Raw genomic sequence first — 24,456 nt, forward strand, 5'->3', positions numbered from 1 at the left:
GACACTTAGCAATTACACTGTAAATTTGGCTCTCCAGGTTTACAGCTTAAATTTCCAGTTGATATGAGCCTCCCGAGTAATGTTGGAAGTTATTTATTTTCATGTTGCCTCACTTTACTGGGTGAAACAAGCAAAGCAGTCACCACCTTGCAAAACTAGCCTATCGTGGGAATACCTGGGATGTATTAGACACTAAGATAAAGGAAGTCATGTAACACTCCCAAATGGTAACAACAGAAAGAATCCCACTATCGACCTCTGTATATATGTATGTGTGAATACCCACACATTTATTTTTTGATAGATACTGCCTATGAAAAACCTAATAATCTAAATGAATTAATGAGACAGTGACTCAGAAATTCCCACACACCGGACTTAGCACTGGATTGATGTGGGGTTTTATCTTCTGTACTCTAATTTTCCAGTGGTGAAAAGAAAGACATGTGGTTACATATTGAATCATTACTAGGTAAATTTCTGATTTTTATAAAAATAATTCTGGTCTTTTATCTTTCATCTCAATGAGTTCTCTTCAAAGGAAATTATGCCGTAACAGTTTTGCTATTGACTTCAACTGGGGCCAAATTATATCTTTACTTCTGCTGTCTTTCCCTGCATTTCAGCTGGTATTTGAAGGTCATGTTCAACTGACCAGCATAGGATACTTAAAGAATGACAAAGAAAGTGGAGATGCCTCAATGCAAAGCACATTACCCTAAAGTAGCTCCTGATCCAAGCTATCTATGCCTGGAGTGCCACACAGCAGAGATCATGTAGAAAGAATACAGGAACTGGAGATGCAGCTGCAGTTTAGATGATTATTCAGATGTATTAGCTGTTTGAGAGATGTTGTGAGGAGAAAAACAAAGAATGCATTGATAGTCTTTCACGTGACAACAAATGAAACTACTGTTCAAAGAAGATGCAATCAAATCGAAGTGTTTAGACAGTGGACATGTGAGAAGATTATGAAGATGAGAAAAAGCAAAAATCTCCATAAAGAAATGCACCGAGGAGGTAGACAGGATCTATTGAAAAGATCAATTTCCCAAGCACATAAGGAAATTATGAAATTAAGGTTTAGCAGTATTACAAAGAGAATAGAAGTGCAGTTGTCATAGAAAAGCAATCATGACTAGAACACAGGTTTAAGAAAATGTGCAGTATGGAAAAGACAAAGTCAAAAGCAACAGAACAGATGTAAGCATAATATGGTAATCTGTAAAGAAATAGGAACTGAGATTAAAAGATAAAAGACAATGTTGGGGCTAAAGTGAGTAAGTAGAGGCTGGAAATCAGAAGAAGCCTAAAATGTAGGAACAGGTGGAGTCTGATACTTCTATGAAAAGAATGATGTGACAGGTGCCTATAATGACTGAAGATTGTACTTGATGATTCTTAAGTTTACATCCCTACCATTCAACCCCATGGAAAGAGAATACCTACAAAGTGAGCAGTCTATGCGTATGATTTGCTAGTCCTCTTCAGAAATGCAAATCTAACACATCCATATTGCCTTTGTAAGATTCTAAAGTACTTGGAATACATACTAATCTGCCACTTTAGGCAAGCAGATTTATGCTCATATACGATTTGTAGCAGCAATGGGGCTGGTTAAAAAATTGCAGTATCTTTACCTTTTAATTCTTTCAGGTTTTTCAATAGCAGCAACACATAATTTGCTTTTTATTACAATGCCACAAAGGCAGCAGCAGTTGGCAACTGGCAGAAGGCTTTTCTCTACCTTGAAATATAAATACCTGCTAGAGGAAGAACAGTATTTTCATAGACTGTGAAAGTATAAAAGTCCATGGCAGTAAAGTGATCTCTGATTAACAAAAACCAAACAACTGAAAAGGATATGTCATACACACACAAAACCCAACTCTTTATACTGTAATCCTTCAGTTCCCTCAGTTTCACATAAACTAAATTAAAATGAGAACCTTCAGGCAAACTACCATTAAACAAAAACTCCTGAAAGGAGAATGTACAATCTAATTATAGTGTAACAAATATGTACCTTTCATCTTCAAGGCTGGTACTCCAAAATTTTAACAGTCAATTATAATTATATAATATATTAAAAAGAATAACCAAAGCACTATAATGAAAAGGAAAAAACTACAAAAGAACATGAAAGACATCTCCAGTGGCACAAAGTGGCGTAACAGTTGTATCCTATACAATTTCCTTTCTCTTGCAGCTTGTATTAAGATTATTCCTCCCCTCCTCCCATCCTTCCTTCCTCCCTTCCTTCCCCCTCTCTTTCCAACCTCCTTTTTCACAATTTTTTATTACGTGATTACACAATCAGTGCTGTGAAGCAATAAAGCATGATCAAAGTAATTTCTGTTCTGCAGATGTGTAACTAGACCAGGACCTTTCAACCTGAGACAAAACTATGGGAGATATGACAATTCCATAGCATCACAACTGATAGAAAGATGATAAACAGGGAATCTATCCACCCCTTTTTTAAATACAAGAAACTGGAGGCCTCAAATGAAACAAAGAATTTACTTTATGCAATATGTGGGTCAGCTGAGGAATTCTGCAGTAGGATATGGTGGACAGTAAAACTATTCAGACTCAAAAAGTGAATGAACAAATTCATTAAAGAAAAATATTCCAGTGTCTCTTAAACCAGGAGACACTACCACTGCCTTAGGGAATATCTGAACTGTGACTCTTTGGAGGTTGTGAGACTGTACTGGAAGCACATAGTACATAACTACCTTGTTCCTAAACTCTTCTCTGGAAGTCTGCTATCAGCTTCTGACAGAGACAGAAATCAAGTCAGCTACTTTGCTGCAAGCGCTGCTTATGCAGAAATTACAAACTGCCCTAGCTCTATTGCATTTGCCAAAAATTAGAGAGAGCTTAAGGGAAGCGTGCTGTAACTATGAGAAGACTGAAATCAGATGTATTAGATCCAGTCCCTCTGCCTTGCTTGTGATCATACACCAAACTCTGTGTTGATTCAATGACTTTTTGGTCAAGACGTTTCTCATGTATAATATCTACACTATGCCTCAAGTTCACCTTTGCTCAGTAGTTTTTCAGCTCTAACCTACACTTAAGAAATCAAAATCTCTAATAATTGTGATTCCTGGTGTTATTGCTGCTGAAGAGATCTCAGTTCATAATCAAACTCATAGCAGTCAGGTGAAGTTCCTGACAACTGGAAAAAGGGTGATATAACCCCCATTCTCAAGAAAGGGAAAATGGATGACCCAGGGAACTACAGACCAGTCAGTCTCACCTCTGTGCCTGGCAAAATCTTGAAGCAGATTCTCCTGGAAGGCATGCTAAGGCACATGAAAAACAACAAGGTGCTTGGTGACAGCCAGCATGGCTTCACTAAGGGCAAATCCTGCCTGACCAATTTGGTGGCCTTCTATGACAGGGCTACGGAACTGATTGACAGGGGAAGAGCAGTTGATGTCATCTACCTGGACGTGTGTAAAGCGTTCGACACTGTCCCACACGACATCCTTCTCTAAATTGGAGAGACATCAATCTGATGGATGGACCGCTTGGTGGATAAAGAACTGGCTGGATGGCAACACACAGAGTTGTGGTCAATGGCTCAGTGGCCAGCTGGAGACCAGTAACGAGTGGTGTCCCTCAGGTATTGGAGTCGGGACCGGTCTTGTTTAACATCTTTGTCGGTGACGGACAGTGGGATTGAGTGTGCCTTCAGCAAGTTTGCCGATGACACCAAGCTGTGTGGTTCGGCTGATACCCTGGAGGGAAGGAACGCCATCCAGAGGGACCTTGACACACTTCTGAGGTGGGCTGATGCCAACCTCATGAAGTTTAACCATGCCAAGTGCAAGGTCCTGCACCTTGGTTGGAGCATTCCCAGGCACAGCTACAGGTTGGGCAGAGAAGAGATTTAGAGCAGCCCTGAGGAGAAGGATTTGGGGGTGCTGATTGATGAGAAAATGAACATGAGCCGGCAGTGTGCGCTTGCAGCCCAGAAAGCCAACCGTATCCTGGGCTGCATCAAAAGGAGAGTGACCAGCAGGTCGAAGGAGGTGATCCTGCCGCTCTACTCTGCTCTTGTGAGACCTCACCTGGAGTGTTGTGTGCAGTTCTGGTGTCCTCAACATAAAAAGGACATGGAACTGTTGTTCCATGGAGGAACAACACGAGGAGGGCCACGAGGATGATCAGGGGACTGGAGCACCTCCCATATGACGATAGGCTGAGAAAGTTGGGGCTGTTCAGCCTGGAGAAGAGAAGGCTGCATGGAGACCTCATAGCAGCCTTCCCGTATCTGAAGGGGGGCCTATAGGGATGCTGGGGAGGGACTCTTCATTAGGGACTGCAGTGATAGGACAATGGGTAATGGGTTAAAACTTAAATGGGGGAAGTTTAGATTGGACATATGGGCAGAGCCTTGGGTGACAAGGTTTAGTGTAAGATGTCCCTGCCCATGGCAGAGGGGTTGGAACTAGATGATCTTTAGGTACTTTCCAACCCTAACTATTCTATGATTCTACAATTCTAAAATCTGATCACAGGCAAATGAAACCTCTCTCCAGTACCTCCATAGTGAAACCTGTTTCAAATATCCGTTACCAAAGCAATTTTAGTTACAGCGTATCTCTTTAATCTATGACAACATTTGTTATTTCTTTTCAGGCTATAGAATATTAGTAGTGCAAAATAATATTTTTATTTCTGCCTTTTGAGAACACTCACCTTTAAAAATGTGATTGCTGTTCTATGTATTTCTGGTTTTAACATGGTATTCACTTGCATGTTGAGCCGACCTCAGACTCAGAAAATAAATTCCACAGGCACTCACATATCCATCAAAACATCTTTCAAAAAATGCCTACCAATAGTAGATAGATAAAGACATTTTAAGAACTTTACGTTTCTTAAGCAATATTGTGGAAAATAAAGAACAGAAAATATGCCTGCAGACAAACTGACAGCTTCATCTGCATGTGGGGCTTTTCTAATGTTGAACTGTGTAGTGTTGCGTGTCCTCCAGCTACTCCCATGGGCGATGATTAATTGCAAATGTTAATCAGAATGAATATTCTACTCTGAGAATCACTACATGAATGTATCAAGCAAGTTAAAATGCCTTTTCTGACAGTTGCCTCAACTGCGAGACCAATAAGGAAAGCAAAACAACAGAATTACTGAGGAGAGCATAGGCTTAATATAGCAATCATTCTGGATCTATCAGACCGTATCAGTTCCAGTGGCTTTTCTGCCTATCAGGGCACTTGTGATAAGGCTAAGTCTGCTACAGGTTTTCATTTACAGAGAAATCCTGTATTTATGTCATTTTGTTTTCCACTTTGTACATATTCCATTTGATATAAATAGTTCTTCAGCAGAGCAAGTAAATTGACCAGAACAAGCAGGAGACAGGTCTCAAGCACCTCGAATCACTTGGATACACTTACTCTGACAAAATCTACCCAAGCCTAGATTCAAGGTCCCAATAAGGAATCTTACAAGGAAATGCCTCATCACTCAATTACTAATTCCTTTTACCAAGGAAATTTCTCTTATTCAACAAAAAAATCTCGATCCTTTCAAAACTAGCATGTGAATTTCCATGCAGCATCCAGAGATTTGACTTAAACTATAATTTTTCAGAAATGTTTGTGAATGCTCAAGCAGTAATTGCAATGGAGTACTTTTCTAAGATCTATTTATGGAGGAGCACAGATTTTCAGACCAAATTTACGCATTAAAGAAATTTTTCTCTTTTATTTTTCTTTACAATGCAGTTGTAAGTCCAGCCTGCAAGAGTCCAGAATTCAAGGTTCTTCTTGGGTACATTGTACTGTCTGAGGACAACATTTTGCTAAATATGCTGGTGAAATACATTTTAAGAAACATTTTATAATAATACTGTTCTTAGTCTCATGTTGGGCTTTATTTTCAGAAGGATCAGGCACTCACTGTTCTCATGTTTTAACATTTGTCCACATTTAAATGCCTATCATTTTAAATATATATACATTTTGTTCACCACAAGTTAATTCAAAAATGTTAGTAAAAAGACAGCATATACGTGAAAGATTCCAATCTGCCTGGGTTTAGGTGTTTTCTCAGTAGCATGGTGTAACTGCAAAATTTATCCAATTAACCTTTAATTAGGAGAAATCTTACGACTGCTGCAGGATTACTTCTATGAGGCAGTTAATCTTTCTTTTCTTCACAGTGTTTGTTAATGTATATTTTAATAGCTAATTAATCTTTTCCAAAGCGTACTACATACAAAAAATATAAAACCCTTGCTTTTGCTTGATGCACTGTGTACATATTAATTCATTAACATACTCCATTTTGACACAGAATTATAGACATACAGGAAAGCAGGATAATGAAAATGGCACTATTATTTTCCAACTACCTGTAGTTGTGAAATTTAATTACAGGAGAAAGCAGTTTATTCTCTCCATCTGCCACTCTGGTTACAATGGAGATGTAAGATTTCCATGTCCCTGCAACACAGGCTTTAAATTCAATCAGGGGACACCTGCTCAGGGGTTCATGCAGTGAGTGCAGTTACTTCTCCACCAAGCCAATTCCCTTTCCCAGGCAGAAAGGGGAATGGCTTCGACCTGTTTACACAACACAATTTGCAGTTTCCAGTGGGGCTTTCTTAAAAACATGTGCCTACACAGGCGGTATTTCTGAAGGAATCCTTGATCTTGAGCCTTCGTTTCAAAAGGAGCCTTAATAAAGTTGTTTTAAGCACCTTAAGCACTGTGTATAGCAAAGAAGGGCTAGGAAAAAATGAAAATCGGTATTTCCAGACTGTTTTCGTGCTTGTCACCGTTTGACCTGCCTCAGGAGTTATGGCCATGATCAAGCCACAGACATTTGGTCACCTGCCTAATTGTAAACTCTGGTATATGCAGTAAATCCAGCGATTTGGAGAGCCGGGACGATAAAACGAGGCCGAGGCAGACGGGCACGCAGGTAACCCCACGGAAGGAAAACTCGCTGGTGGGAGCAGCTCCCCGGCCATACGGACAGACAGCACCCCTGTCACCAGGTCACGCCGCCTCCCCGGCCTCTCGACGGACACTAGACTGCTATCCCTCCCTCCCGCCGCCACCGCTCTCCCGGAGAGAGCAGCTCAGCCGGCTCCCGCGGCGCCCGGCGGCCGCAGCTCGCACTGCGGCGGGCTGCCCCTCAGGGCCCAGCGCCACGGCACCGCCTTCGTGCCGGGAGCTCACCCGTCAGCGGGGAGGAAGGGGCTCGGGCACACGTCGGGGTTCGCGCCCTGTGACTCTTGGGGCGGGCACCGCCACAGGAGGGCGGGCGCCGCCGCAGTGAGGCCGCGCCGGGAGGGCGAGGCGGTGGCGGGCCGCGTTGCCATGGCAACGCTGCCCCAGCCGAGGGCTTGAGCGGGCGGCGGTGGCCGCTGGGAGAGGCAAGGGCCTCCCCGTGGCCGGCGCCCGGCGGGAGGGGAAAGGGTTAAAGCAGGGCGGGCGCGGGCCCGACGCCGTGGGGGTCGCCTCCGGGGCAGCCCGCAGGCGGGTGTGGGCATGAGCCGCGGCGGGGGCCGAGGGCCGTGGTCCGGGCGTGTAGAGAGGCTGCGGAGGTGAAGCCCCTGCTCCCTCGCCGGGCAGAATGGAGGCTGTTGGCGCCGCAGAGGACGTGTTTTATGAGGAGGAGGAGGTGAACTGCTATGACTTCGAGCCTCTACCGACGCTGCTGGAGGATGAGGTGAGTGAGGCAGGTGCAGGGACGGAGCCGCCGCCGCCGCCCTTGCACTCACCTGTGATGAGGGGGCCTCAGGGGTAGCCGGCACCCCACTACTACCGCTGCTGCCTCGTTCCTCTTGCCTGTGCCGTGGGGTCAGCTGCGCGAGCGCCGGCGCCGGCCGGAGTTTGGGGGTCACCCGGCCCTCCAGGAGCGGCCAGGCCACGGCAGCAAAACTGCCCCCTTGGGGTTCACGGTGTTTTCCTCCCGTGCTTCTGCCTGGCGATTCTGGCGACCAAGTTGGGCGTAGTGCATCCCTGTGCACCCTCTCCACACAACGGCAAAGTCATGGTCTTCGAGTGCAGGGTGTCTTGTAACTCCCATGGCAGCCGTGGGTTAATGCTGGGGTCGGGGAGTGAATGACCTTGTCACACCTGATACTGGGAAATTTCTCATTACAAACGAAAGTGTTTCCTGTAGCTACAAACCAGATTTTTGTACACTCATCTCCTCCTACCCTGTTGCTGTTTGTTCAGTTGCTATGCCACATAACCTGAAATAACCTGTAGCTAAACCCAGTTCTACCCTCAGATTTATCTGTTTTTGTGCGTGGTTTTGCACTTTGTTTTTGTTGCTCTTGCTCATCTTTGTATCTTTCCACATGAAGTGTGTTCCTTAGCCCCCCCCACTGAATGTTTGGGCGGAATGTTTTGTTGGTTTTAAGTTGGTTGGTTGGTTGGTTTGGATTTTTAAGTGGAAATTTGGTAAACCATATATGAGCCATTTTTTCCCCAAATTAGATCTTGCAGACTTTCTTATTTGCTGTGTCAAGAACCCAAACTCAATCAGGACTTAAAAGTGAGTTTTAAAATTAAAAGTCTCTTACAGTGTTTCTTCAGGGTGCAAGAAAACTGAAGGTCAACTCTTGTGCATGAGGAAGGCCTAAGCCCGTTTTTCTCACCTGCTAAATATATACCTTGATTATGGATTCTCAGCAATCATTTCTATTTAGTTGTGAGGTGGGCTGATGCCAACCTCATGAAGTTTAACCATGCCAAGTGCAAGGTTCTGCACCTGGGTCGGAGCAATCCCAGGCACAGCTACAGGTTGGGCAGAGAAGAGATTCAGAGCAGCACTGAGGAGAAGGACTTGGGGGTGTTGGTTGATGAGAAAATGAACATGAGCCAGCAGCATGCGCTTGCAGCCCAGAAAGCCAACCTTATCCTGGGCTGCATCAAAAGGAGCATGACCAGCAGGTCGAAGGAGGTGATCCTGCCCCTCTACTCTGCTCTCATGAGACCTCACTTGGAGTATTGTGTGCAGTTCTGGTGTCCTCAACATAAAAAGGACATGGAACTGTTGGAACAAGGCCAGAGGAGGGCCACGAGGATGATCAGGGGACTGGAGCACCTCCCATATGAAGACAGACTGAGGAAGTTGGGGCTGTTCAGCCTGGAGAAGAGAAGGCTGCATGGAGACCTCATAGCAGCCTTCGAGTATCTGAAGGGGGCCTGTAGGGATGCTGGAGAGGGACTCTTCATTAGAGATTGCAGTGATAGGACAAGGGGTAACGGGTTCAAACTTAAACAGGGGAAGTTTAGATTGGACATAAGAAGGAAATTCTTTCCTGTTAGGGTGGTGAGGCACTGGAATAGGTTGCCCAGGGAGGTTGTGAATGCTCCATTCCTGGCAGTGTTCAAGACCAGGTTGGACGAGGCCTTGGGTGATATGATTTAGCGTAAGGTGTCCCTGCCCACGGCAGGGGAGTTGGAACTGGATGATCTTCAAGTCCTTTCCAACCCTAACTATTCTACAATTCTATGATTCCAGATATATTAATATTTTCCATATTCTTGTTGAGAGAATGAGCATGACCTGTCACCTGGCAGCTAGAGAAGTTAAAAGGGCTGCTTTGAAGCATATTCAGTGGGCTTACCCAGGCAACCCAGTGTTTTTTCTTAAAATGTGAGGAATTTAATGAGTGGTTAACATTTGGTTGACACATTTTTCATTGTTTTTGGAACAGATTGTTTTCAAGTTTGTGTGAATTGGCAAAAAGGCTTAGGTGCCAGAAAACTGTGAATGCTTAGTCATTTAGTAGAGCCTGTGATTTTCCTCACTGGACCTGTATAAGGAATGAGGTTGGTGTGTAATGTATGTGGTTTACAAAAGCCAATATGTGAAGCAAGAAGCTGCCTGAGCTGAAGAGTAGGAAATGCAAAGGATGTGGGTCTGTTTCAGATGCCTTGCTTTTCTAGGACTTTGTCTCACACTCCTTAATCTTTAATTTTAAGGTTTTTTGAGAAGTTACCTGTGGTCAATTAATTTGTTTTCTCTTCCTGCTCTCTCTTCCTCTGCCTAATTATATGCTAGTGCACTGTTTTAGATTTTCTGAAGAAAATATAAGAATAAAATGAGAGCTAAAGTGAATAATTAAAGCATGATTGTCTGACCTGTTCACTTTTTGTAGTTATTAAACAGTAATTGCGTTTACAAGTTTATCTTACTGAGATGAGGGAAAAGGCGTCAGCATCTCTGTTACATAACACACTTGCGTTTTCCTGTGATTCAAGTGGACCAACTTTCAGCTGTCCAAGTATAGATGTCATGCCTCACCAGAAGCTTCAGCTTGCCAGAACCTTCTGTGTTGTAGTCTTAAAAGGACTTTTTCTTTTTTTTTTTTCCTTTCCCTACAGTGAAAACTTTGTTTCTGTATTGGCTTTGGGGATGCAGACTACAGTGAAAACTTTGTTTCTGTATGGCTTTGGGGATGCAAACTAGTCCACTGCATGTCTCTGTGTTTTCAATGCTTCATTCTCTCCAACGGCCTCGCTTTGCGGCAACAGCAGTTTTAGTAACTTAGGTCAAGATAGCGTAATCTTTGGAGAAATACATGGTTTCTGTGGAGAAATACATGGTTTCTGTGAAGAAATTCCTTCACATCCTGGAGCACGGAAAAGAGGAAGGCTTGCATTATGGTTGTGGTAGTGGTGTTTTGCTTTGGTTTTTTGATCTTCACCTAACCATTTATTGCTGATTGAAGCTACTGAACATTCATTCATAGGCCTTTCTTTTTTTTTTTTTTTAATTTTTTTTCCCCTTCCTTTTTCCTTTTTTGTGAGGTTGGGGTTTTTTTTGTTTTGTTTGTTTTTTTTATGTATTGCCTAACTGTCCCATCACCTGGAAGGAAGATAAGTTTATCTGACATGAGTTCATTATTATCTTTTTTTACTCCCCAAATAACCACAAGGCAGAGATGTTTTTGTAGGTTTATGCTATAGATATTCCTACTAATGATTAATACCTGCTTGTAGAGCTCAGCCTCAAAGCTTGTCGTAAATTCTATCAAGTCCTTATTGTGACTGGAATTTGATATTGAGGCTGTCTTAAAGGTTGATTTTATGAGAGTTTAAAATAAAAATAATTACAGGTTCATTGCTTTGATCATAGAATTTCTATTTCTTTTTTCTTTTTTTAAACTTTTTCTTGCCATAGAATTAGCATTTTGTTGTTTCCTTTCCAAGCCTATCCTCATCCTACCTATCAGTTTGGTCAGCTTCAAAAAGCTGGCTTGTGGTCCAGCTCCTTTTCATATGTTAATGTTTTCAGATACAGGAATCACTGTGCTGCCCTTCATGCTTGGAAGAAGTTCACCATAAAGATATGCAAAACCTCCTCATCCACCCCTAAAACATGATGGCAGCATTACGCATATGGTGCTAGGCACAGCACAAAGAAAATGAGATCGTTTGTCTTGTGTACCTGAACTGTAAGAGCTTTTGCTCTTCATTATTACGTAGGACTAAACTCAATGAGCCCAGAGTTTGTGATGAATGCTAGAAAGCACTGTAGTAATACTGCCATTAGTAAATCAATCCATCTCTAGGCTGATGAAAATTAGAATATTGATAGTAGAAGTTAAGTTTCCCAGTCAATAGTAAGTGTGCTTTATTTCCCACCTGGATTTTTTTCTTTGTTTTAGGTTGGGTTTTGGGGCGGGGGGGGGGGGTGTTCTTTGTTTGTGTTTTTGTTTGGCTGGCTTTTGTTTGTTTGGGATTTTTTTTTTCCCTCATTTATTAAGCATTCTGCTTCAGACTAAAAAGCAAAATAAATTTTTGAACTAGAAATGGTTTTGTGTTTGAAGGCTATTATAAGTGCAATACTTGATTCTCTCAACAAAAAACATGTTAACGAACTGTTAACCTTCCTGTAAATGGTAATCCAAATATCATTTATGCTCACCAGGACTGAGGTATGAAAAGAAAATTTAAACTCTTATTTTCCAAGGAATTAAAAGTTTAAGCCACCATGGTTTTCTGAACTCTTAAGATACCTCACAATCTGTTTTGCTATCTCATACTTCAAGTAATATAGAGCTGCATCTTCAATTCAAGGTATAATTAATATAATTCAGAAACATATTTTATTCTTAATTACTTCATGTAAATGAGACAATATTATGTGTGATTCATAGTGGTATGGTTTGATGTAAAGTAACTTCTGTAGACGCTTCCATTTTTGTTAGTGTATTTCTCCTTACAGGTGGGATTGATGTTTTGTTCATATGATTTTTGTCATTCCTTTATGTTCATAAAAGCTTTACTCTGTAGCTATGGGTAATGTATTAGTTTTGTATTCTAAAAACATAAAAAGGCTTGCTGCTTTGAGCTATGCATTATTTCTGAATATCTTGCCTAGGAAAGCCACATTGCAGCGACTTTTTTTTTTTTGAAAATGGACTCTTCACAGCCTTATTCTGATAGTGGGGTCAAAGAAAGTTGGCTTATAATTTAGGATAGTAACTTAGAAATGAAGTCCAAGAGCTATTTTGATCACTGAGAGCTCTGGGTATAATGGGGAGGCCTAGAACAACCAAAGTGTTTGGTTTTCAGTCAAAGTGTAAGAAAACTTTTCCTATGACTTGCTTGGCTTTTGAGTGTTTATTAAATAGTCTATGGAACTAAACTTCACAACAGCATCATTCTTAAGGCAGGCTAATTTAAAGGGTACTCCTTCCGAGATCACAGATGGTAGGGAAAACTGCAGTGAAGACAATTTTTAAAGAGTTTATCCGAACACTCCTGGGAGAACTTTAGGGAGACATGGGTTAAACAAAATGTTTTAACTTAGTCTCTCTGCTTTTACCTCCCTAACTTTGATGCAGTGTTTGTGTAACTCGCATAGCTCCCATAATGTCTTTTTTTTATTTATTTTTTTTTATTTTAAGGATGTTAACATATTACAATACCTTTGTTCAGGCTAACTGCTTCTTGAGAGACTCTTTGTGTTAAGAGCAAAGTCATGCACTTGGTGTTCCTTGGGGTGTTAGTCCTAGAAAGTTTGAGAACTTGCTGGAAAGATTACTCTGAGCCAATTGTGTCAAATGTAATCTACGATACACAAAGTAGTGTCATGAAATCCAGGGTAATTTATTAATTCATATCTTGGCAGGAGAATGTGTCCCTTGCTGATATTTTGTCGCTGCGGGATAGCTGTCTTACTGAGCAAGATATCTGGGCAGTTTGCCTGGAGTGTTGCCATTCTCTGAAGAGTATTGCCCATTCTGCAATCTTCCAGACACTGTGCATCACTCCTGATACTTTGGCTTTTAACACCAATGGCAATGTATGCTTCATGGAACAGCTCAGTGGTAAGTATTTGTGTTTCCAGGCCATTTGTTTTTGAACTGTGGAAACTCATAGTGAGAGACTGTAGGAAAGCATTATATTCTATTCTTAAGACTTGTAGTTAAAATAAAGAGAAAACAAAAACTTGTTTAGGAATGGGTGAGTATAGGTCCATATGAAACTGCATGCTCAGTTTTGTGATTGGTGATCAAAGGCTTTTATGGGTTTTCTTAGAAGATTCATTCTAGTGATTTTAAGACTTATCCAGAAGAATGTGATTTATATCCATTTTAAACACTGTAGAGTATGTATTTGTGTATCTGTGTGCACAAGTCTTTACCTGTGTAAAGCACATTCTTGGGCTCTTCCATTTCTTCTCATTTCACAGATATGTGCTATTTCTAGAGAAATCTGATGTTCAGTGTATCTTGATGATTGTGGCCACAGAGAATGGGGCAATTCTGGTGCATAATCACTGTTAGAAAGGAGAAGCTCTCTTGAATAAGGATTTTTTTGGATTTATTTTAAGTCATGGTTTTTAGAATCAGCAAGTATGATGACTGACTGAGAAATGAATTTTAATATGCTAAAACCCAGTATGTAGTAGCATATGAAATCTTCAGATATTGTAGTAGATGAATGGGGGGATGCTTAACTTAAAATATGACTTCTGATTTCAGGACAGGCATAAAAGCATGTCACTGTCACTGTTCCCTTTTCACATGACCCATCTCAAAATGATGGGTCTTGAGCTTGTTAGGAATATTACAAAACAAAACAAGAAACCCTAGCTCTTGCTCTGTAGTCCTTGTTAAAATTTTGTCAGGTTGTAACTAGAAGAGCTGTTCTGGTCTGTATACACACTGCTCAGGTTATGTTTTCTTTAACCTAATTTAGTTTTAAATCTATGTCAGAATAAGTGTTTATTCTTTCAGTGGAAATCTACATGACAGTAGTTAGATAAAAATGGGGTAAACTAACTTTGCAACAAATGAATATTTGCTGCCTTCTTTAGAATTAAAGATAGTATATTAAATAAGCATGTAACATCAAAAAATATAATTAATAAAGATGAAAATATATCTTTATAGTTGTTGTTGTTGCATTTGTTTTGTGCTTAAATTTCCCAAATATGTGAGTCAACTTTTAGTTCCATGTTAATAGGGTAATGTGGTATCAGTTTCCTTTATTTTCATGAGCTTGTCATAACTTGAAGTTAAAAACAGATTTGTATTCATAAGGGTATGTGAAAGACTTAGTGAAGAGAATAAATCTGGTGGATGAAAAATTGCTACTAGGAAAGAGAAAAATCAATTTCTTCTTCTAATTGAATAGCTGGCAAACAGTTGATCCTTGTATTTGCTGTATTCAAGTGCTTAAAATGTGGGATAACAAATTCCTGTGCAAAGCAAATGGACAAAGATTTGGTTCCCTGAAGTCATGTTCGTTTCTGAGGGAGGGAATTTTCATTAGTTCTCTTTAAAGAAAGTTGTGTTTTCCCTAGGACTGCAAGAAGTTATGTATATATTCTGTTTCCCACATTCATGGTCCACTGTCTTTCACTCTTTTTCTTCCCTGCAAATCTTATTCCTATTTGGTCAAAATAAAGTTTGCTAGATAGGTACTTGGGGACTTTGTCCTTTTTGCTTTCCTATAGTTAGCTATGGATTTATTCTTCTTGAAGAAAATTATAACCTCTGGATTTGCTTGCCAGTGAGAGAAAATGAACAGCCTGTCACCTCTCTTTAGCAGCAAGTTCTGCTTCCTGCAGGTTCTGCGGTGCTACAGTGACAAACATTCAATAGGATGTTCTGCCAAGGGCTCTGATATCTTGTCTCTTCAGATCAGAAAAAATTCCATTGTAAACATGATAGTAAAAGAATACAGCAAGCTTTACTAGTGACATAAAACTATATGCTTGTACAATCTTTAAAGTATTCTGTGGAAAGAAAGGGAAAAGGTAGTGGGGAGATGAAAAGAAGGAGCAATAGTCTGGAGAGGAGAAGAGAGGACAAAACATCTTCTGTCCATTAGTTCTCTTACTCTTCTGCCTCCCCAAATATCAGAAAAAAAATAAGGGGTGCTCTCTTTTTCAGTGAGAAAGTAGATTCAGGAGCATAGTAAGAAACTAAATCAGTTAGTGGCACATGGATAGTCAGCCATGCCAGGTAGCTGCAATGTATGAATATGTAAAAAAAAAAAAAAAAAAAGACCAAGTGAGTTTAGTATCCTCACAGTAAAAGAGCTTTGCATTTCACTTCTAAAATACAGTCACAAAAGCTTTATTGGACCTAAAGCAGTGGTGAGTATACTACACCTGTGAGCATACCCTTTTTTTTCCTTCCCTTTTGAGAAGAGAAACTTGCAGTCTTTGCTTGTAAGTTATCTCAATCATCCATTGGCTTCACAGAAGGGTAGACTAGGTGAGCAGAATATGTAAGTGAAAAGTAGGAGTTTAGTCTGGCACTTTTTTTTTTAATCCCCTGATGTCATTTAGTGGGGTCATGTGACTTCAGTGCAGTGTGATAATATATGCCTGGTTAGATGCTACAGCAGCATTGATCTCTCTTAAGGTGTTCCTTTCTTTCTTCTACCTCTTTATTCAGGAGTAGTTACTGCAGTAGCTCAGTTCCCTGCTAACAGCACACAAGTGGGGAATGTGTTTCCTCAACTCTTTATCATAATTAAAACAAACTAAGCAGAAGGGTCAAGGTTCTAAACTAGTTGGTAGATGAAGAGGCAGTTAGCTGTTCAGGTTGGTTTTGTGCTTGAACCCTTATCACCTAAGTCTGCAGTGTAAAACAGTGAATGGAAATGTCCCATTAATCAAATAAAGCCTGCAAACCACAGCTGAGCTGCACTAGCTTAGGTGATAACTTGGTCTAAACATAAATGTCTGAACGCAAGAAGTGGTTAGGTGTGGAAAATGTATTTCTTTTGGGGTGTTTTGTTTCTTAGTAGGAAAAATATGGTATTTTGTTACAGGAAGTTTGAAAACAGCACTTTGTTTTACTTACAGTACTAGAATCATGGATAATAACTTATTTGTATATCAGGTGAGTGAAGCAAAATACTGCTATACGCATAGTTTCTTTTGTGTCCGATCTGAGAATATAATTAAATTTATATCATCAAATTTGCTTATTTTTTAAACAAATGAGACTATTAATTTCTAATCTGACATGTTTCCTTTTGCTTTCAAAGATGATCCAGAGGGTGCCTTTGTTCCACCAGAATTTGATATCACGGGTAACACTTTTGAGGCAAGTTCAAAAATTTATCTGTAAAATAGAGGGGGGTTTAATCATTTCAGTACCAAATGCTCAGCATTCCAAATGTATAATGTTAACACATTTAAAGACTGCAAATAGTAAATTGTGATGTTTAGATATGCTTTGTGGAAATAAAAAGTAAATGTAAAACGCTGTATTAATGTTCTGTATAAACACATGTTCACTAACTGTTAGGATGTGAGAATCTGTTTTGGCTGAATAATGTATTGTCCTAAACCACAGCTGGCCCCTACTATGTTCACTGGTATCCCTCACTGGTTACATTTGGTTGTTTGGAGACTAGCCATGAACTTTTATGACTAAATATAAAATTCGTTTGCCATCCTCTTCAATAAAATAATTCATGGAAGGGTAATCAGCAATTTTATCTTTGATTTAATGAAGAAACAAATTACTATCTGTTGCTTTACAATGCACAAATGCTCTACATTGTTAAATTAAATTAGATCAAATTGTTTATACTAATTCATTAGCCTCCCAAGTCAACCATCTCATTGCATGCTGAAGGAGTGCTTGCTTGCTTAATGTCCTTTTTTTTAATACAGTATTTTTTCTGACATGTATTCTTAGATAATTCAAACTTGTTCAATTCAAGGTATAAAAAAAGATTCTGTTTCTTTTTAGTTCAACACAAATACCTTTTACTTTTTGTAGTTATAGCCTTCATGTTTATTGTTCTCTGTTTCATCGGTGGGGGAGGAGGGAAGGATAAGTGAACCTTGGAAGTATGTAGTACTACAACTAAGAAGAGAATGCTAAAGCAGGAAGGGTAGTATTACAGAGTAGGAAGTATTACAGTGTTTGAAGGTTATAGATGCAACATTTCTCCATCCTGCTATGCTTTATTAATGTAGATAGGCCAACAGAACTCTAGTGATTTTTGTGCTCACTCTCGCCCCACACCCAGGCTGGGTTTTTTTGGTGGTCTTTGGGGACAGGGAGCCAATGTGGGTGAGGGGGGTGGTTAGGAGGTGACCAGTTTTGCAGTTGAACTGGGCAACTGCAGTAGTTTTTATATTCAGGTTTGGTTAGGAAAGTAAATCCCAAAGTAACCCAAAAGTGACTATTTTTGTTTTCTTTATGTTGTATGTCTGAAACTGGACATACAACTTTTTTACATAAATGCGTAAGATTTTACATAAATGTGTTCTCCATCCCTTGCCCTTTAACAAGCCTCAAAGATTCTGACACATACATGTACAAGACTTGTGAGATTATTTACTCCTCTGGCAAAATCCCTTTTCCTCCCAACCCTGTCTTCCTCCTCTAGTAGTTGCTGAACTCTTATGCAGGTAGAAAATAGATTCACTGAAAGAGGTTAGAAGACGAAGGGGATGGAACAAGGTGAAATGAAAGTTTGGGAAGACTGTGTGAATGCTAAGTTACCTGAAATTTTAGTTCTCTCTGATGTACAAGGTCGTTGTATCCCTCTTGGGTAAAACTCATCTGTGTACAGGTTTATTATTGAAGTCTTCTCTTTCAGCAGTACGTACAAACTTGTTAAATCCCAGTGAAACCCAATACCAGCACAGCATAAACAATTATATGGTCAGCGAAAGGTGTTTGAGTCAAGAGTGACTCTAAACATTGACTCTTTAACTTTTTTTGCAAAGGTTGATGAAGAAACATGAAGGTACACACTTGTGTATGTGCTCTGTCATGACATGCTCTGTCTTGTCTGTTACGAAGCAGGGTAAGGGCCAGGTACACTGATTTCTGTCCGTTGCTCCAGTTTCATTATCTGGCAAGTTGAGGAGCCTTGCAAAGCAGGGAGAGCAGTGCTACAACAGTGTTCTGTTGCTTCAGCTGTTTCTCATTGACCATCCTAGGGCAGTGCACAAGACTGAGAATCTAGGGCTTTCCCCTTTGTTGAGGCAGAGGTGTATTATTTTCTTCTGGGATTTGTGTGCATTTTGTTAGACAGTTGTGAGATTCTGAGTATTTGTGGAAATTTCAAAGCTGTACCTCTTACTGCCTGTAGATTTTAGTTGATTTTTAAAATTCAAAAAGTACTGAAGTACTTTGGTACCAGATCAAATTCTGCCAGGGATTCCACACTGACCTCATTTTGCTTTTGCTTCACAGTTTCTAACACCCACAGTGGGTTAATCCTGTACTTCTTACAACGGTTTTATAATACTGTAATCTTTCCAAGGTAGCTGTTTCCTTCTTGGTAGCAAAACTTCTGTTTTTCAAAGGTATTGATACTTTTGTCTATCCCTCACCCCTAGTTGTAACATCTTCTGCAATAGCAGAATAGCACGAGTTTATATGTATCTATCTGAGGAAACCCTGGGCCCTTGTGCTTTCTTGGTATTATAAGATTCTCTATACTATATCAATAAGCTGCCCTTTTTACAGCGGCATCAAATCTTTTCTGTTACTGCTTGCTTCTTCCTTGGCAATTACCTTACTCAGTTGTTCTTTGTTGAAGGAGTGTTTTTGCAGCTGTTTAGCTGCTTTGTTGAGAGCAGTGAAAAGCAGTGTTTGTATTGAAACTGTTCCATTTCAAAATAAAAAAAAAAAAGCTATGGAACAGCTAATTATGTTCAGGAAGATCTTTGACAGACTATTGCCCCAGTGTCAAAGCTCAGCTGATTTAAAATACTTATGTCAGCCAGAGGTTTCAGTTGATTTGAGTGTGACTTACTTTGTTGTTTCTAAAATGGAAGCTCACAGTGAGGTTTGTATAGCTACTGGATGACTTCTTCCTCTTTAAACTCTAAAAGAAAAAAAAAATAATTAAAAAATCCTCAAATAAAGCTACACTTACTTCAACAAGAGGTGTTTTGTTTCCTGCTTGGTGAATTACTGATCCAGACTTCTAATGGAATAGTGACTCCAGTCTAATTAGTTACTAAACTTAGCTGACACTCACAAGCATACAAGGGTAATAGACACGGAAACAAATTGAAATGCATTACTGTCCTGGTGTCTGAAACAACACTATTATAAATTTCAGTTTTTAGTTGGAATTTCAAATAGCAAGAGATTTAAAGCTTCATCCAAATGACAATGTGCAGGACTGAAAAGTAATTGATTTCATGTGGTTTGCTTTAGACTTGTGACTTGTTTTCTGACCTGCTTTCTATTTGTAAAGTGGGAATAATAGCACTAACTTCAGTTACTGTTGAGAAGTAGGAAGGTAAAAGCCCTTCAGGGAGTTGTCAGCTTCAGTGTCGGGCGTAGAACAAACTTTTTAGAGAGAAAGATATTAAGAAGGAAGTAGCTGTGAAAGCGGCTTTTTGTGCCAACAGTGAAGTTGATGTCATCTACCTGGACTTGTGTAAAGTGTTCCACACTGTCCCACACGATATCCTTGTCTCTAAATTAGAGAGACATCAATTTGATAGATGGACTGCTTGGTGGATAAAGAACTGGCTGGATGGCCGCACACAAAGAGATGTGGTCAATGGCTCGATGTCCGGCTGGAAACCAGTAACGAGTGGTGTCCCTCAGGGATCGGTGTTGGGACCGGTCTTGTTTAACATCTTTGTCGCTGACATGGACAGTGGGATTGAGTGCGCCCTCAGCAAGTTTGGTGATGACACCAAGCTGTGTGGTTCGGTTGATACACTGGAGGGAAGGAATGGCATCCAGAGGGACCTTGACACGCTTGTGAGGTGGGCTGATGCCAACCTCATGAAGTTTAACCATGCCAAGTGCAAGGTCCTGCACCTGGGTCGGAGCAATCCCAGGCACAGCTGCAGATTGGGCAAAGAAGAGATTCAGAGCAGCTCCTCAGAGAAGGACTTGGGGGTGTTGGTTGATGAGAAAATGAACATGAGCCGGCAGTGTGTGTTCGCAGCCCAGAAAGCCAACCGTATCCTGGGCTGCATCAAAAGGAGCGTGACCAGCAGGTTGAAGGAGGTGATCCTGGCCCTCTACTCTGCTCTTGTGAGACCTCACCTGGAGTATTCTGTGCAGTTCTGGTGTCCTCAATATAAAAAGGACATGGAACTGTTGGAACAAGTCCAGAGAAGGGCCACGAGGATGATCAGGGGACTGGAGCACCTCCCGTATGAAGACAGGCTGAGGAAGTTGGGGCTGTTCAGCCTGGAGAAGAGCAGGCTGCGTGGAGAACTCATAGCAGCCTTCCAGTATCTGAAGGGGGCCTATAGGGATGCTGGGGAGGGACTCTTCATTAGGGACTGTAGTGACAGGACAAGGGGTAATGGGTTAAAACTTAAACAGGGGAAGTTTAGATTGGATATAAGGAGGAAATTCTTTCCTGTTAGGGTGGTGAGGCACTGGAATAGGTTGCCCTGGGAGGTTGTGAATGCTCCATCCCTGGCAGTGTTCAAGAGCAGGTTGGACGAAGCCTTGGGTGATATGGTTTAGTGTGAGGTGTCCCTGCCCATGGCAGGGGGGTTGGAACTAGATAATCTTAAGGTCCTTTCCAACCCTAACTGTTCTATGATTCTAAGTGTGACTGAGCTTTCCAACTGGTGACTTCTTTAGAGCTGCTAACCTGTGGGGTTGGAGGAAGGATTGCTGTTTCTGAATGTCTCAAGAGTCCTTGAAAGGACTGTGTTGCTAAGTGGTTGGAGAAGCATTTAATAGGTGTCCTGGTTTTGGCTGAGGTAGTTATTTTTCCTCCAAGTAGCTAGTACAGTGCTGCGTTTGGCTTGCTGTTCTATGACGTCTTCCTCTTCCTGGTGTAAAGCATGGTCGCAGTGCAAGGGAAGAAAAGGCAGCCAAGCAGGTACTGGTGGTTTCTAGGACAGCACTGAGCTAAAACAGAGAATCTCCTATGTATCTATATTCATTTTTTTTCTCTAACTACTGTTAAGGACTGGCTGCTGCAAAGAGAGAGGAAAATAGGAAACAAACTTTAGAGTTATGATCCATACTGTAACTGCAAAGAAAAGCTGAATTTCCATACAGCACACTTATTTTCACTTTTATTCCTAATGCAAACACAGGTATGCAATGTGGCTGTGTTCAGTAAAAGTCTTAAAGCCTTCTGATGGCTGATGCTGTCACTTGTCTGCATTGATGCAAAGATCTCACTTTCTGCTTCTCTAAGCTGGAAAGTGTCTGTATTTGCTATAGCAAGTACTGACCACTTTTTTGCTCTCCTAGAATCTTGAGCTAGAATTCAGTTAGAAACATGTCAAATATGAAGACTAGTCTCTTGTTTTGTAATGTTTTACCCATATGCTATTATAGAGAGCAGTATAGAATGTGAATTTTTCTGTTCTGGAAAGACATCAAGAAACTGAGTTGCAAAAAATACAGATTTGAGGCTACTTTTAAATTTTGCCTGCTTGACTATGTACTGTGCTTGTCAAACAATTCATCTTCGGTATAAGCTGAGTCCCAGTTCTCTCCTCTAAACAGGAAGAGCTTTAGCCACTTTCCTAATGAAAATGGTTCCTATTTCATTTTCTTGCCCTCGAAAATACAGTGATAGACTTGTGAAATTTGACCGATTGGAGGCCCAACAGGAATAGTTAAATATTGGTGAGTTCATTAGTAGCCTTGTTTCTGTCACTACAATACAAGTTTGCCTCAGGTTAGAAACACTGACTGTCTCACCAGTTTCAAATAGCTGTTTGTCTGCCTCACAAAACTGCCATTGAGTGTGACACAGAGGTTCAATTTATGTAGAGCCCCACATTTCTAAGATATGAGCTTTCAGTGAGATGAAAGACCGATGTCTGCAATGTGTGAGCTTGCATTTATAATCTTTTAATAATGTGGCTGTTCAACTTTGCTTGTTCTAGTGAACCTTTGTAACAGAAATCAATGAATTTTCAGTGTGCTCTTTTTTTTCCCTAATATCTAAAGCATACTGGATAATGCTTCTGCTTAATGACTTCTTCCATTATATAGAGGTGATAAAATGCAGTAGTTCAGAAACCTCTGTATGCAGCAGGATTAAAACCTTTCAGAAATAAAAGAATTGGAAAGTAATACAGAGCTGAATACTACCTCAAAGAGAAGGGGAAAATACAGGAGAGAAAATGGGAGGAAAGTGAGTGTCACAAGCCTCTATTTTCTCATCTAGAACTTACTCTTTTTGCTATCACAGCTGGAGTGGGGTATGCTGACCTGGGAAAGAATCAGAACCAGAAAAGGCTGAATACTACTTGTCTCTTTTCTAAGAATGTGATAGCTGTTGACTTTCAGTTCTCAGTGGGTTATAGTTGATTTATATAAAAAAAATAAGTCCAAATATCTCAACAACCTTGAAAATATGCAAAAGTTGCATAACTAGTGCTAATAGAGACAAGCTAAAATATATTACTGGGTTTTGTGGTTTTTTGTTGTTGGGGTTTTTTGTGGGTTTGTTTTTTTAAACTAAGTAGCTAAGATTCTTACAGCTTATTCCTATGAAATGTGACAAGGCAGTTGGATTGAGATATACCATATACATACAAATATTTTATATACATATGAATGCATAAATTGAAGTGCCAAATGGAAACTACTGTTCTAGTTTAGGGAATAGATAAAGAAAGGAAGGTTCAGACCATACATATATGTTGGGCCTATTGAAGAAAACGGCTGACAGTTTGGTGCTGCAATATTTCTCAATAGCTGATCGTTACTGAGCTAGTGCTCAGGTCTCAGCTGTTGGTCCTTCTCTAAATATGAAAGCCTTCATCTTTCTCCCAGATCAAAACATCAGAAGGTATAAAGAAAGTCTTGCCTTTGCCATTTCTCTGGTCTTTTAAAGCAGTACCTTTTGAATGCTGTGACTATTCTGCTGTTCTATTCTTTCTTTAGCTCTAAGTGCAGGAGGAAAAAAGAAAACTTTTTGCATGTTCTCCTAGAGGGGTTTTTGGGTTTGTGTTTATCTGATGGGGGAATAAGTCTTTTGAAACACTTAGTGCCTTTTTTCCTGAGTTCTGTTTCCCTTAGTTTCATGAAGCCTCCTCTTGAGACAAATTCAGTCTAACAGCAGCAAGGCTTGTCATCAGCAACTGGTAACTTATCTCCTCCTGTAGTCTAAACCATTCTTTCTTCTGAGTGTTTTTTAAAGCTGTCTTTTCCTTCAGTGATAAAAATAGATTACTGCTATTTAGTTACCTGTACCTCTGCTGTGCTATAGAAGAGGAAATGTAAAAGCAAGAGCACAAGGATTACAGCATCAGCCCAACTGAGACTCCATTCAGGGATTTAGTACTGGGCGAATATCATCCTTTAGCACTTTTCCACAAAGAGATAACCAAAGAATATCCCCCCCCTTTTTTTTTCCTCCCCACAGCAGCCTGTTTTTTATGTATAGAATATCTTAAAGTTTCTAACTTGATTATCTCAAAAACCTACAGCTTGTTGCTTAGTTCTGGAGTTGGGTTTGCAAAGTTATCATACTGGCCTTTTCTAGTAGGCTTTATGAGTGTATTGCTGGTATTTTTATAGTTTTGCCTCTAAATGTGAAACAGCTTTTCACAGACTGATTTATATTTTTATCAGGAATAGTCCGTCTCTTTGGCGGAAAAATGTCCTCAGGAGAGAAATGACTGAACAGGTTACCTGCTCAATGAAAATACATGGAATTCTAGGTTTCTTCCTTACTCAGCAATAAGGTTCCCTTAAGAAGGCACTATTAAAGCTAAGATAATTTATTTAAGATTGAGGAGGATTATTCACTGATGTAGAAAAGCATATTGGAGGATTTTGGGGTTGTGAGGGAAAGATTGGTAGTAAAAAGAGGACTTTTGTATTCTGTCTTAAAACAGTTGGTTCCTGTAGTAGTTGAAATTTACTCTTTTAGAAGCCTGAAGATCTGTGTTGGATAAATTTGCAGGTAGTTTCTATCATAAGCAAAAATCTATGGAAAAGGGGACAGATTGTTTGTTTTCTCCTGTTACACTTGTGCAGTGTCA

General features: G+C 40.3%; 1 protein-coding gene across 1 annotated transcript in view; it reads left to right on the forward strand.

Moving 5' to 3' along the window:
- The first annotated feature begins 7,506 nt into the window (after positions 1-7,506).
- Positions 7,507-24,456, forward strand: part of KNDC1 (kinase non-catalytic C-lobe domain containing 1) — a 68,617-nt gene continuing 51,667 nt past the window's right edge. The window contains exons 1-3 of the mRNA XM_057402268.1: positions 7,507-7,722; positions 13,150-13,348; positions 16,530-16,588. Coding sequence (XP_057258251.1) covers positions 7,627-7,722; positions 13,150-13,348; positions 16,530-16,588 — 354 coding nt within the window. The 5' untranslated portion in view covers positions 7,507-7,626. The remainder of the gene's footprint in view (positions 7,723-13,149; positions 13,349-16,529; positions 16,589-24,456) is intronic.

The sequence above is a fragment of the Pezoporus wallicus genome, unplaced genomic scaffold (assembly GCF_028554395.1).
Source record: "Pezoporus wallicus isolate ANWC-B61680 ecotype Strahan unplaced genomic scaffold, APGP_CSIRO_Pwel_v1 contig_6787, whole genome shotgun sequence".
Taxonomy (NCBI): Eukaryota; Metazoa; Chordata; class Aves; order Psittaciformes; family Psittacidae; genus Pezoporus; species Pezoporus wallicus.